This window comes from Zygosaccharomyces rouxii, assembly GCF_000026365.1.
Source record: "Zygosaccharomyces rouxii strain CBS732 chromosome F complete sequence".
NCBI lineage: Eukaryota > Fungi > Ascomycota > Saccharomycetes > Saccharomycetales > Saccharomycetaceae > Zygosaccharomyces > Zygosaccharomyces rouxii.
This window is the reverse complement of record NC_012995.1, coordinates 1,456,177-1,470,167: the sequence shown is the minus strand read 5'-3', so window position 1 is coordinate 1,470,167 and position 13,991 is coordinate 1,456,177. Positions and strand designations below refer to the sequence as shown.

The 13,991-nt window shown below is 40.4% G+C and overlaps 11 protein-coding genes across 11 annotated transcripts; 4 read left to right on the top strand and 7 right to left on the bottom strand.

Moving 5' to 3' along the window:
• Positions 1-38: 38 nt before the first annotated feature.
• Positions 39-458, bottom strand: GRX1 (dithiol glutaredoxin GRX1; the record flags this gene model as incomplete). Its single annotated transcript, XM_002497927.1, has 1 exon — positions 39-458. One exon carries the CDS (start codon positions 456-458, stop codon positions 39-41), a length of 420 nt encoding a protein of 139 aa, XP_002497972.1.
• A 1,009-nt stretch (positions 459-1,467) lies between these two features.
• LSB5 (Lsb5p) lies at positions 1,468-2,529 on the top strand (the record flags this gene model as incomplete). The annotated part of the gene is made up of 1 exon (XM_002497926.1): positions 1,468-2,529. One exon carries the CDS (start codon positions 1,468-1,470, stop codon positions 2,527-2,529), a length of 1,062 nt encoding a protein of 353 aa, XP_002497971.1.
• A 63-nt stretch (positions 2,530-2,592) lies between these two features.
• Positions 2,593-3,072, bottom strand: MXR2 (peptide-methionine (R)-S-oxide reductase; the record flags this gene model as incomplete). The annotated part of the gene is made up of 1 exon (XM_002497925.1): positions 2,593-3,072. One exon carries the CDS (start codon positions 3,070-3,072, stop codon positions 2,593-2,595), a length of 480 nt encoding a protein of 159 aa, XP_002497970.1.
• Positions 3,073-3,218: 146 nt separating this feature from the next.
• On the top strand, positions 3,219-3,476 carry EMI1 (Emi1p; the record flags this gene model as incomplete). The annotated part of the gene is made up of 1 exon (XM_002497924.1): positions 3,219-3,476. One exon carries the CDS (start codon positions 3,219-3,221, stop codon positions 3,474-3,476), a length of 258 nt encoding a protein of 85 aa, XP_002497969.1.
• A 247-nt stretch (positions 3,477-3,723) lies between these two features.
• STE50 (Ste50p) lies at positions 3,724-4,668 on the top strand (the record flags this gene model as incomplete). The annotated part of the gene is made up of 1 exon (XM_002497923.1): positions 3,724-4,668. One exon carries the CDS (start codon positions 3,724-3,726, stop codon positions 4,666-4,668), a length of 945 nt encoding a protein of 314 aa, XP_002497968.1.
• A 77-nt stretch (positions 4,669-4,745) lies between these two features.
• Positions 4,746-5,633, bottom strand: RRP7 (Rrp7p; the record flags this gene model as incomplete). The annotated part of the gene is made up of 1 exon (XM_002497922.1): positions 4,746-5,633. The coding sequence occupies one exon, from the start codon at positions 5,631-5,633 to the stop codon at positions 4,746-4,748; it is 888 nt and encodes a 295-aa protein (XP_002497967.1).
• Positions 5,634-5,852: 219 nt separating this feature from the next.
• Positions 5,853-6,269, bottom strand: SDH7 (Sdh7p; the record flags this gene model as incomplete). The annotated part of the gene is made up of 1 exon (XM_002497921.1): positions 5,853-6,269. The coding sequence occupies one exon, from the start codon at positions 6,267-6,269 to the stop codon at positions 5,853-5,855; it is 417 nt and encodes a 138-aa protein (XP_002497966.1).
• A 285-nt stretch (positions 6,270-6,554) lies between these two features.
• On the bottom strand, positions 6,555-8,987 carry HIS4 (trifunctional histidinol dehydrogenase/phosphoribosyl-AMP cyclohydrolase/phosphoribosyl-ATP diphosphatase; the record flags this gene model as incomplete). The annotated part of the gene is made up of 1 exon (XM_002497920.1): positions 6,555-8,987. One exon carries the CDS (start codon positions 8,985-8,987, stop codon positions 6,555-6,557), a length of 2,433 nt encoding a protein of 810 aa, XP_002497965.1.
• Positions 8,988-9,262: 275 nt separating this feature from the next.
• Positions 9,263-10,393, bottom strand: BIK1 (Bik1p; the record flags this gene model as incomplete). Its single annotated transcript, XM_002497919.1, has 1 exon — positions 9,263-10,393. The coding sequence occupies one exon, from the start codon at positions 10,391-10,393 to the stop codon at positions 9,263-9,265; it is 1,131 nt and encodes a 376-aa protein (XP_002497964.1).
• A 300-nt stretch (positions 10,394-10,693) lies between these two features.
• On the top strand, positions 10,694-11,722 carry RNQ1 (prion domain-containing protein RNQ1; the record flags this gene model as incomplete). The annotated part of the gene is made up of 1 exon (XM_002497918.1): positions 10,694-11,722. One exon carries the CDS (start codon positions 10,694-10,696, stop codon positions 11,720-11,722), a length of 1,029 nt encoding a protein of 342 aa, XP_002497963.1.
• A 229-nt stretch (positions 11,723-11,951) lies between these two features.
• On the bottom strand, positions 11,952-13,046 carry ZYRO0F17512g (uncharacterized protein; the record flags this gene model as incomplete). Its single annotated transcript, XM_002497917.1, has 1 exon — positions 11,952-13,046. One exon carries the CDS (start codon positions 13,044-13,046, stop codon positions 11,952-11,954), a length of 1,095 nt encoding a protein of 364 aa, XP_002497962.1.
• Between the last annotated feature and the right edge of the window lie 945 nt (positions 13,047-13,991).

Below are 13,991 nucleotides of genomic sequence, written 5' to 3'. Positions count from 1 at the left end.
TGAATTTATAATGTATACGGTAAGTCAAACTAAATAATCTATTTTAGTAGAGCCTGCAATTTACCAGAAGCGTTCAATTCTTGCAAATCGCTGTTACCACCAATGTGCTTACCGTCGATGTAGATGTTTGGCACGGTTCTTTGACCATTGATTTCGTAAAGAGCATCTTGGATATCTTGACCATCATCGATAGTGTTCAATTGTAAGACGATAGCCTGGGCTTCTGGAAATTGCAAATCGGTGAAAAGGGTCTTTAAGGTGGCTTGGCAGTAAGGACAGTAAGTCTTGGAAGCAACAAATAGCTTCTTTTGACCGATTAGCCCCTTAACACGTTGAATAGTATCTTGAGAAACCATTCTTGGAGTTGCTGCAGTGAAAAACCTTTTTGAAACTAAACTTGTTAGAAGAAAAATGGTGACTATTGTAAGTATGGAGCTTTGGTAAAAAGTTAGATCCATACAATTACTAATGTACTAGTCTTTAGCCGAAGTTTGAAGGTGTTCACAATTTTTAAGCATCGCTTGGATGCTTTTATACCTCCCCTTGAATTGAGCCCTAATGACAAAGATTAGGGCTCGGTGACCCTCCAACCATATTTAGCATATGGGAGCCTCTTTCAATTAAGGTTTGAAGGGGGTTTGTAAAAATTGGTGATTTATACCAATATGCTAACCAATTACTAATCCCCTAGTCTGAGTATTCTTCTCCAGATATGTTTTCTTCTCGATGACTTTTTTTATTCATCAGACGAGCACTTCCCAATTCCTGAAGTACAAGGTTGAGCACCAAAATGTAAACTTTCTTACTGTGTAGTACAAAACTACGATATGTAAATCCGAGACAGAGAAAAGAAAAAGCAAACGTCACATATCTTTTCCCCTTTGATAAAGCAGTATGACTATGTAAAACTCAATTCCTCAATCTTATTCCTCAATCTTATGAAAGATATAATGACATAATACCTACATATTTATGCTGATATCTACCCATCCATTGTTTCACATGAAAAGATACAAGAGGATATAAAGTCACCGGTTTGAATGAATGATTTGACTACGATTTCAGTATAGAAGCCCTTGCTTCAATAGAAGAATATGGTATATATAAAGAGTGCCAAGACTTTTACTTCTGTAAACTGCTCCTTATTTGGTCATCTGCCTACCGTTTGAATCACCGGCTTCCCAATGGAGTACACTGCCTCCCTCTTCTGTAAACGAACTAACAAAAAAGGAAATAACCGTATGAGACCACTATCCCTGGAGCCCTAACTTGCCCTTTTTTCTCTCCATTCGCACCCTAAATGTTAGAGCCGCACATTAAAAGCGAAAAGTGCAACACACATTGGCGATATTGAAACTGCATCGTCATGTATATAACACTACAAGGAATCAAGAGGTGCTTTTTTTTCCTAAATTTCTATTGCAATCGGTTGTTAGATCACTCAAGCTTTAGATTCACTAAATTGGGATGGGTTTTTTCTCAGACCATCGAACCACATCGATCACTAGCACAATCGATAAGGTAACTTCAAGGGATGATTTTACTATTGAAGAAGAGCTGATCAACATATTAGAATTGATTAAGAATGCAAGCAATAAATATGAATATTCCACTAATCAGGAAGAAGCCGCTAGGGCACTAAGGAAAAAATTGAAATATGGTAACAGGGTACAGGCGTGGAGAGCTTTTGAGATATTGGATCTATGTGTCTCACAAGGTGTCAAATTGGGAGTCTTATATAACGATCCTAAGCTCTTAGATAGGGTTAAAATGTTAACAATTGATCGGGGTACAGATGCGAGAGGTCAGAGGTACAGTTCAAGATTGGTTAAAAATGCGACTTATGCGGTTTTGTCCTGGTACGATTACTTGGTTGCACAGGATTTAGATAAATCCCGTACTTTTGAAGGTATCTACAATTTATCGGTACAAGTGAAGAAAAGAAAAGAACGTGAACGCTCCCGTGACTCTTTGCCTGATACCGATAGGAATAATAGATTTATGGATGATTCTCCCGCTGATGAATCGATTTTCGCATCAGCACAAGATCCTGAACGTCATCAGCACAATCCTGATGAGCTGTACAGAATCCCTCGACTAGATATGAGCAAAGAATCTCCCAAGATTCGTATTGTGATCAGCGATGGATTAGCTGCTGCGACTGCCTTAAGAAATGCCCTAATGATAATGCCTGCAGGTGAACCATCGACCGCTGATACGGAAGCTACAGATAAATTTGAAGAAGCAAGGACCATTCGTCGTAAAATTTTAAGGTATTTACAAGTGATAACTGAAGGTGAACATTTGGGGTCGTTGATTCGATGTAACGAAGAATTAGTGGATGCTCTAAGTCAGTACGATGAAAGAGCAGGTAGTTTATCACCATCACCGCCACAATCAATAGCTACTGATGAGTACCCTGGCGCTGAACATAGTGATTATGAAGAACGCCTTGGAGGGACTAGTGATGAAGCAGAAGAGGAGCCAATAGATGAGACGGATCCATTTGCAGACAATCATAAAATATAAACACCATTAATAAAGGGACCAGTAAAAACCTGACTATGTATTTTTATACATCGTACATGCACATCATTTTTTTTCGAAATTTAGGGATGCACTGTTAATACAGTGTCTTGAATCAGTGGGCAAGTTAAGCATCTTTTGCCAACCTTCACCTTCAAAAACGTGGCCCAAATGACCACCGCATTTACCACAGCAGACCTCCACACGTTTCATACCAAATGCGTTATCAACATGGTATTGTAATGAATCCTTTGAAATTTCCTGGTAAAATGCTGGCCACCCACAACCGGAATCAAATTTCGCACCACTTGAGTAGAGAGGATTATCGCAGTTAGCACAGTTATATGTTCCCTGTTCCTTATTGTTCAAATAAGCACCGGTATTAGGTCTTTCAGTATACTTATCCCTAAGGACTGCTAGTTGTTCAGGTGTCAATTTGGGATTCCACTGCTGTTGTTGGTTTGACATGGTACTGCTAAAATTTCTGATTGCAACGTTAGAAATATATGAGTTTAGACGTGGTAACTGAGTACCGATTCTTAACATTACACGTTCGCTATGCTAAATAATAGGTTTGTATGTAACTTATAACTTTCCAAGCGATGAGATGGGATTGACAAATTTCACTTGATATATATAGTATACATTTGAATACAAGCAATATTTCCGCAGTACCACACATAAAGCACATCATGTCTAGCCAATATCCGACCACTATGTCATGCATGGATGCCTTCGACCAGCTGACTGGTTGCTATTCAGTCGGTGGGCAATTTCGTACTTACTATCGTTATGGGGAGTTCAACGCATGTCAGAAACAGTTAGCCAAACTGAAGTTCTGCATGTTTCATGGTAAGGATCCTATTGCTGTTCAACAGTGGCACAAGGAACAGATCGAATTTAACCAGACTCATAGAGGCAGTGCTGATGACATTTGGCAAGAACGTTAGTGTAAATGTAGAAGGTGGTCTTGTAAATAGTTATTTATGTATTGAATTAGTTTGAAAGAACAAGAATTAAAGGATGGGAGAATCTGATTCTAGTTTAAATCTTTATTCATGCTCATTTAGTATTTCTATTTTAAATTGCTTAGCGAAGTGATAAAAGTGTCAAACGAATCGAAATGGGTTATATTCGATAAACCTTGTAAGAGTGGGAAGATCAAACAAAGAGCTGCAGAAATTCACAGTCCACAAGATGTCAGAAAATGAAGTTCAATTGAATTTAAACCCATCACCATTTGTTGGTGAAGAATATACAAGATGGTCAGTGGAAGACGTGGTTAAATGGTGTATATTCTCCCTAGAGCTACAAGATGAAGATCCACTCGTCGATCAACTACGTAAAAATGCAATTAACGGTGAACTATTGGGAGAATTGACATTGGAAGATTGTAAGGAATTATGTGAAGATGATTTAAGCTTGGCAATCCGTTTCAAAGTTCTCTGTAACAGATTGCAGCAGGGAGTTAATGGTGATACGAAATTACAAGAACAACAGGAGAATATGATAGTTGCATTGAAGAATTTGCACTCAGCAATTTCACAAAAATTACAGGAATTCCAGTCTCAATACACCAGATTACGTGGTGACGTACTTGAAGTCGTAAAAACTTCAAATTCAAGCCCGAAACCTCCATCTCAACAGCAGTTTGCTTATCAACAGCAAGCTGCTGGTAGTGACTATTTCGATACCACTCATCATGGTGGAGAGTTCGCTACAGGTCAAGCAACACCCCATGGTATTTCTCGTAAGATGAGTGGTCATTCCGTGAAGCCTGCTAATCCAAGTAGATCAACGTCTTCGCATCTGGTAAATGAAACACTGGCACCATCACAGGCGTCACAACAAGTTTCATCAGAACCATTAAAACAATTGCGTGCTTCGAAAGAAGACTCATGTGAACGTATATTAAAAAATGCTATGAAAAGACACAATCTTAGCGATCAGGACTGGAGGGGGTACGTACTTGTGATCTGCTACGGTGATCAAGAACGTGTACTAGATTTAGACGAAAAACCAGTGGTAATCTTTAAAAATTTGAAGCAACAGGGACTGCATCCTGCAATTATGTTAAGACGGCGAGGTGACTTTGCAGAAGTGGATACTGAAGGTAATGTCACACCAGGTGGGAGGCTCTAAAGGTAAGTGGTACTAGATACAATGTAATTTCGATATAGAAGAAACAGAAGACATTTTTTCTCCTTCTCCCTCTTCCTCTATGTATATGGATTGAATTTCTTTTTGGCTTTCATGACTTTAATTCTTTCTTGATCCTCTTTAAATTTGACTAACAGTTGGTTAATCTCACGCTTCTTACGTTCTCTAATTTGGAATCGGTAGAAATCTTGCTTGGCCTTCTTATCCACTGCGGATGGTGGCAACACTTTACTCTCATGTTTCGATAATGGATTTTTGTTCAACACTTTCTTTCTTATAGAGTTCAAGGATTTGGTATTCTTCCCTACCACTAGGGTAAATCCATCTTCATCCACTAGTGAGCTTTGCACATCTTCTTGTGCCTGCTGTTCACGTTGTTCGAAAATGGACATATGTTCAGCGATATCTTCTTTCAAATAATCTTTGGGTAATGGTTTGTAAAAGTCTAATAAAGCGGATACTGATGGTGACGTATATTCCCATTCTATGCTTTTAGACTTGTCAGATTGTGAATATTTCCTTAGGGCACTCAAACAATTATTTACACTTGCTTCATCGACAAATTTGAGCAATGCAGTGTTCCTAGGTGTAAAACGAGTCTCTTCTGGTGTACCAGTAGACAACAAATCACTTGTTAACCTGGAAAGATCAACTTCCCTCAACCCAAATTCATCGTGATACAAAAGGTCTTCAATATGCGATACCGTATCGTATTGTGCAAATATTTTATTAAATGCGGATTTCAAAGTCTCTAGACCAGTCAATAGCGGTATATTCACCACAAATAGACATGACTGCTCCTCTTGTACCTTGGATTGATGCTTCTTCACAAACATGTAGTGGTGCTTAGACTCATCACCCGGCAGAAAACGGGTTACTGGGAGCCTAAATGGAACCACTAGAAAGCCATTCTTCATAGAATGGACAGATTCACCCTTAGCAACCATCTCGAACAACTAAAGTAGCCTAGAAACTTATCAGACTCGCTGAATTTTAACTTTTCAGCAGTAGAATTTGATAAACTTTTTATTATTCTTAGTGTTAGCTTGAAAAATTTCACTCCGTGGATGGCGACAAAGGAACCTGCGAGATGAGGTGAAAGGTTTATATACATGATGAAGGTCTGTAAGGTCTGGGATCAGCTATAAAGATGTTCGTGCAGCCAGCTATTGCTTAGTATCACTATTATCGCCATCTGGGGTTTCCCCCGCACGGAATTGTTGGGTTTCCTTCATGAGTTCATAAAGTTGGACGACTTGGTCCGATGACAACTTCTGTAGTACTTCAGAAGACATAGCTTCATCTATCCAGTCACCCTTGGTAATCATACGCAAGTAGTCTTGCCAGCTTGTTAGGAATCCAACAATATGAAGGGGATTCTCTGCTGATCTGTGCAATCTAAACTCATTCTTAACGTACTGGTCACCTAACTCCCTCTGCAATGCTGGTAAATTCCTATGCTCTCTAAGAATTCTTCTGTAAAGGTGAATAGGTGGTAACAATGGTTGAGCAGGACGATTAGCTCTGCGCGCCCTAAGAAGTGTTTGAGTAGCCCTGTACAATGGTTGGTGAGAATTCTTCATGTTATTCTATGAATATGAAGATTGGAGACGGTCTAGTAGAATCCAAATGCAATACAATTGCGTTGTAACTTGCTCTTACTTTTCTATTTGACTTTCAAATTCGTCAAAGTTCGAACTAAGTTGGGTCAAGTTTACTTTTACCCATCCGAATCCGAAAAGACAGACGTACGTTAAATCCAATACAATACGATATAATAGCACAAAAAGTTTTAGATCTAAAATTAATAGGTTAAAATAATAAAAGCTCTATGTACACAATTTTTTCCATTCTTTTTTAATTCATATTTACTGGAATCCCTCTGGTAAAAGTCCCAGTTTACTCATTCTAATCTTGACAGCGTTTCTGTGGGCATCAAGGCCTTCCACCTTGGCAACTGACATTACCGCACGACCAATGTTGTCCAAACCTTGAGGGGAGACGCTTTGAGCCGTAACGTATTTTTGGAAAGTACTTGTGTTAACACCACTGTATTGTCTAGCGTAACCGTAAGTAGGCAAGGTGTGATTGGTACCACTGGAGTAATCACCACAGGATTCTGGCGTGTATGCACCGACGAAAACACTACCAGCGTTGTTGACCAATTTCACATAGTTTGCAGCTTCTTTAATTTGTAAGATCAGATGTTCTGGTGCATATTGGTTAGAAATCTTAAATGCTTCATCGTAACTACCACATAATATGATAGCACTGTGTGCAATACATTTGACAACGATATCCTTACGAGGTAATTGGAGAGTTTGTTGACGGACTGCAGTTTGAATCTGTTCCACTTTCTTTTCACTCAACTGAACACCAATCAAAATGACTTGAGAATCAATACCGTGTTCAGCTTGAGACAAAAGATCACTTGCAACAAAATCCACATCGGCATCTTCATCACAAACAACAAGCACTTCACTAGGACCGGCTGGCATGTCGATAGAACATAGAGCTTGGGTGTCGTTTTGCACATACATCTTCGCAGCAGTAACAAATTGATTACCAGGACCCAAAATCTTATCCACCTTAGGCACTGATTCGGTACCGTAAGCCATAGCAGCAATAGCTTGTGCACCACCTGCAAGAACGATCTTAGAAGCTCCCACTTTCTGAGCGATGTAAGCGACTTCTGGAGAAATCTTACCGTCAGATTTACGAGGTGGAGATGCAAACACGATTTCACGACATTGTGCCACTTGAGCTGGTACACCAAGCATCAAAGCAGTACTTGGCAACACAGCTGTACCACCGGGGATGTAGAGACCCACCTTTTCAATAGGACGAGCGAATCTCGAGCAAACGACACCTGGTTGAGTCTCTACTTGCATGGTATCGACCAATTGTGCGGCATGGAATTTACGAACGTTTTCCATCGATAGATCCAAGGATTCTTTCAACTCAGGTGTTAGACCTTCAAAACAGTCCTCGGGGAAAGGTGCTTCTATTACACAGTTTTTCAGTTGTACACCATCGAATTTAGCAGCATATTCCACAATGGCTTTATCACCGTTTTTCTTGACGTTGTCTATAATTGGGTTAACCAAATGCATGATTTGAGAAGTTCTCTGAATAGGTCTTTTCAAAGCCTCATCAACAGATTTCTTATCCTCGGATTGGTAAACTCCCAGTCTTAAAGTTTCCACTTGCTGAGCTTCAGATTGAGATTCAGCTTCAGGTTTTGATTCTTGTTTCTTTTCCACAAATTTTGGTTTGGCATCACCTTTTCTTCTAGTAATTTTTAGATGCTTCATATCCAAATTGGTCTCGACATCATTCAGGCTAACGTCGTTAGCAACCAATTTAGCCAATGCAAAATAGAACAAATCTGCAGCCTCCCAAGACAATTCATTTCTATCCTTTGCCTCTGTCAATTCTTCAGCTTCTTCCTTAATCTTAGCGGTCAAGAGCGCAGGATCGTTAAACAATCTATTGGTATAAGAACCTTGTGGAGCATTTAGTTTTCTCTGTTGCAAAAGCTTTTCCAAACCAGCTAATCCATGTTTGAATTGACCAAAGCAAGATTCAGTCTCCAAGTGGCAAAAACTTGAGTTACGACCTTCTTGTACCACGACAAATTTCAAAGCGTCAGCATCACAATCCAATTGAATGGAAACCAGTTTTTGTGTGTTACCAGAAGTGAGACCTTTAACCCAAATTTCCTTACGAGAACGTGAGTAATAGACACCGACTTGTCTCTCCACCGCTTGTTCAATAGACTCCTTGGAGGAATACACCAAACCCAAACAACGTTCAAAAGTATCCACAACAAGTGTAGTGTAGAGACCATCGGTACGATCTGTTCTTACGGAGGATAAAATTGCCTGGGTCAAAATCTTGGAATCTAATTTTTCCACAGGAACAATATCTTCAAGTTTGAAATCATTCTTTACACCAAATTGATTCTTGTAAACTGACCCTTCAAGCAACGCTAATCTTTCAGCAGGAACACCAACTTCTTCCACTAAACGACTAGCATATTTGGCGTCTTGCAAGAAAAGAGTAGTAACTCCGTTGTTTAACAATTCCACAATATCGTCATCATTAAATAATTCAGATGTCTCCACCAAAACTGAAACCAAATTCAAAGTGGAACCAAATTCTGAAACAAATTGTTTAATGGTATCTTTGCCCAATTGACTAGCTTTCAAAAGCGCTTGGCCAGTAAGCGTCAAGTAAGGTCTTTCACTGATAAAACCAGTTGGATTTTGAGAGTACAGAGGGATAATAGGGAAAACCATCTTTGCACTACAAAGGGTTGCAAGTAATAATAATGAAAACTTCGAAAAGAATTCAAAGAAAGAGTTCCTCCTTTAATACAAGCTGAACTTTCAAAAGCTTCTGATTGATTGACTCATCCCAGATAGCTAGAATAAGGCGTTGGTGAAAAAAATTGACTGAAAAAAAACAAAAAAGGCTCATTTCACACGTCCAAAGGCATCCCCATACTAAGGTGATCTATAATCGATATAGATGCCTAGAACTGAGCAATTGTCGATCCTCTCATCATTTTTAACTAGAACAGCAGTTGTTGTGATGAGATATTCTTTGTTTTTTCATCGTGTGGCATTTCGTAAGGGCAATCTATACTATCATGACCGCTCTGTTCGCATAGAGCACACCAAGATTCCCTGCCTGCTGTAACATCAATCTTGTGTTTCGGTTTGAAGATCGGCAACGACTCCAATGTACTCGCAGTATCATCTTTATACATGGTTGGTGATGCGGTTACAGTTTGTAGTTGCTGTTGCTGATCCAATTTCCTCTCAAGAAGGAATATTCTCTTGTGTGAGTCGTCCAACTCTCTACGTAACTGTTCCACCAAATTCGTAGATTCCGTTCCTGATTTGAATCTATTTTCATTCAGTACTCTCCTTTCGTTAGCCTTAATCTCCTCATGTAATTCATCTACAACTGCAAGCAATTGTTCGTGTTCAGATTCAAAATACTGTTTCTGCCTTCTTTGCTGATCCATTTCTGCCGACAACTGAGCTCGCAGTCTAGTATTTGCGTCCTCTAACTTCTTACAATTCTCCTCATAGCTATCGATTGTCGGTTGCAACTCTTCTAAAATTATTCTTTGATCGTCAAGCAGTTTCTTGTATTGTGCAATTTCCCTATCCTGCTTCTCTAAGCGCTGTCGTAGCTGCAAGTAGCCATTATCAGTATCAACTGGGGCTGGGACAGGAGCAGGAGCAGGAACAGGAGCAGGGGGTGGAACAGCAGGAAAATCAAGCATTTCTTCCCCACTGGGCACTCTTCTGCTCCTCACCGGCGTAGGTGATCTGGGATCTACAAACATGGTAGATCTTCTAACGCTGCCAGAACTGCTGCCACCAGAGCTACTCACACGGCTGCCTAGATCTACCGCCATGGTAGACCTTCTAGAAGATGCTGCAGTACTAACCGAACTGTCGATGAGAGCCGCTACCTTGTGTAGCTGTATAAACAATCCACTCTGAGGGTATTCAGACTCGAAATACCTTATCCCTTGGAAACTGCCATCATTCTTGCCTATATTTGCCAAGAGATCTATACCTGCATACAATCCAGGCTTATTCTCTACAGGCCCCACGTATTTCAACTGGCCTCTACCCACGTTAGGTATCTGCAGGAAACAACCGATCTTCCTCTGATATCTTTCCATATAGTGATAGGCAACTTCAAAAAGTCAATTGCAACCAAACTCTATTCCGAATCGATCGAAAGATAACCCTTTTGGCTGCTTAATCTTCCTTATTCCGCGACTTCACTATTACCATTGCTGTTTAATTGCAAGAGCCTTTAGAAGCAGCGGCGTAAAAATGAACATGGCTGTACCATCGACAAGAAAATAGTATATAAAGGTCGACATGATGCGTTAGGGGGACAAAAGAGACTCAGAGTACTCTGATTGAGACCAAGATCAAGAAGGAGATCAATCGATTTAAATTTAATCGGATCGAATATGAGTGTTAGCAATTTGGTTCGTGAAGCAGAGCAGTTATATGAACAAGGTGACCATGGTGAAGCTGTTGCACGTTTAACGACTGCATTGAAATCTAATCCTAATGATCAAGATACCCAAAAGATTGAAGAATTAATTAACAAACTTGGGTTGCACGCTTTTGAGAACGGTGCTGGGAATGGTTCTAGAGATATTGGTGGAAGTGGTGAAAGAGGAATTGGAACCCAATTGGCCTCATCGTTCTTTGCACCATCAGGATCCAACAGTGCACAATTAGGTAAGTTGGCAATGCTAGGTACCATTTTGGCTAGTAATCAAAAGGGTAGTGGTGGCGGGCTACAGACTGCCATCTCGCTTTTTACTGGCCATCAAAAGAGCTCTAGTGGTAGCGGCGGTGGTTGGGCTTCATTTGCCTCCAAATTCTTTAGCAATGGTAAAGGACAAGCACCTTCTTCAGGTGGTTATGGTGGCCAACCACACCAGGATACTAGTACATTTTCAAAATTGTCTTCATTGGCTAATTCTTATATGTCCAACCAAGGTGGTCCAACCGGTGGTCAATATGGCTCTCAGGAGGGCCACCACGGTGGTGGATACGCCCAAGGTGGATACGCCCAAGGTGGATACGCTCAAGGTGGATACGCTCAAGGTGGATACGCTCAAGGTGGATACGCTCAAGGTGGATACGGTGGATACGGTGGTCCTCAGGAGGGCCACTACGGCGGTGGATACGCTCAAGCTGGACATGGCGGTTCCAATAATGCTAGTGGATCTCAAAGTAAGTTAGGTGCTGTTGCCTCGATGGCTAGTAACTATTTATCTGGTAATGGTAATAAACCTGCCCATGGTGCTGAATCTAACCACAATGAAAGTGGCCACGGTGATGGGCTATCCAGTTTAGCTTCAGTAGCAAGTAACATCATGGGTCATGGTAAGGGTCGTCATGAACCACCATCCGCGTACGGTAATCCAAATATGGGTGACAATGGCTTCAATTTCACCGGCGGTAGCCATTTAGCGCCATTGTAGATGGGGAAAGGTTTATACTTATATGTAATATTTATTTTTATTCCTTTTTATCAATAATCATCAAATTTTATTATAGTTACATTTTATATTTAAACATATTTATACAACCCAGTGATAAAACCACTGGTATAACCATTCTTAAATTGTGCATATACAAATCCCTTGACCAACGACGTTAACAATAAAAAAGATGGGGGAAAAATAGTAATAAGTCATTAACTTGCAAAAATCATTTCAAAGGTTTAACGTTCTGCTTGAACAAGCCGAATTCATCTTCACCAGCATTACCGTCATATATGTTACCTTGTGGACTATATTCACACAATAAGTAGGTACCGTCGTTTGGACATTGGACAGATGCACAACCAACTTCTTGAGATGCTGCCCAAACCAATTGAGTGAAATGACCAACTTCCACACCATCGTGGTAAATACCAGTAATATCGTTGTAATCATAGTGTTCGATTTCGTTGTACCACATATCAATTAGAAAATCCCAATTGGCATAACTAGCGTAGGCGATGTTCTCACCCATGTTATTCCTAGTGGAAGAATGTAACAAAGTACCAGAACATGGATCATATGCTGTTCCTTTTAGGCTATTGGCATATCCATAAGCCCATGCAGATAATGAATCACTCCAAGTCAATGGAGAAGTATCTTGATGTCTAGAACGTTTTTCATTGTGTAACTCCAATAGCGTAGAAGCAGTAGCAGCATCCATGGTTTGAGAACCACCACTACCACCGCTGGTTGGAGTTGCTGAGGAGCTAGGAGCTGGTGATGAACTTGGTGGAGTCGAAGTGCTTGGTTGATAAGATGAACCAGAGGAACTTGGTGAGAAAGTTGAACTTGGCTGAGAGGATGAGGAACTTGGAATATCACCCCAAGAGCTAGTGTAAGCGGTGCTAAAGCCAGAGGTCCAAGCCGTACTCCATTGGTTGCTAAATTCGGTTGGGGAAGAGCTGGAAGAACTTGAGGAGCTTGAAACTGGTAATAAACTTGGCTGAGAGGATGAAGAACTTGGAATATCACCCCAAGAACTAGTGAAAGCGGTACTAAATCCTGAAGTCCATGCTGTACTCCATTGGCTGCTAAAGTCGGTTGGAGAAGAGCTAGAAGTACTTGAAGAGCTTGGACTGCTTGGACTGGATGGAGCATTAGAACTCGAAGAACTGTAAGCGCTGGAAGAGCTTGTGGGAGAACTACCTTGTTTGTACATTGATGAAGGAGTGAGAGTAACGGTGTAATCATCCCATTGGGTTGTCTGAGCAGACACCGTTGAGGCGTAGGCAACAGCGAAAGTAAGTAGTGAAGTCTTCATGACGATTAACTAATGAATCAGTGAATGAAGAAATGAAAACTGCTAAATGAAAGAAATGGATAAATTCTCAAAGTAGGATCAGAAATGAATGGATGAGAAGAGAATTGAAAGGAAAGTATAGGGTTTTCTTTTTAATTAGGGAAAGTAGTCTTTAGGAATGTTCCTAATGGTTTTTGAATGAAAGAATGTGTTCCTGATAGTCTTTGAGTTGAACAATGTGTTCCTCCATTATCCATCAATGGTTTACCCCCCATTTATATAATTCAATTCTCGAGGTTGTGCGTTGAACAATCGAGCAATCGTTCCAGCAGCCTGCACTCCAACCATCAACATTCTACGCTGCCATCAGCGTCAACAAATAAAGTGCACAATGGCATCAATAAACACCATCAACAACGTCAACACAGGCTGCCAGCACCAAAACACCAACACACCGAGCCTGAGATTCCGATTTTTTTTGTTATTGTAGTTCGAAGTTTATAAAACTTTAAAATCGCTGGGCTCTTGGTTCGCCCAGCGATGCGGCTGAATCAAACTAGCCTGCAAACTTTAAACTTCAAAGCATAAACAAACAGAACAAGCTGTAAAACGTTGACTGAGGCTGAAAACATGTTTTCAATGTACGAATACAATCACAATGCTCGAAAAACCCCGAAAGAGTATACTCTTTTCACTTTAGACCTTATCGATGCCTAAACGAACAAGGCCTTGTCAAAACAGAGAAAATATGTAGAACTTATTTCCCAACCAAGCTTCCTTCTAAGCTTGCTGCTTGGCTAAACAAGTAGAAAAAGAGGGAACGGATGTGTTTTTACCCATCAATGCAGCTTCCTTAATTACACGGCCGCATATAGCAACTTCATCAATGCCAAAATTGTGAGAGCCCTCTTCAGCGAGGAAAAGATTTCTCTAGGTATCACGTATCACAATGGAATCACGATTTCC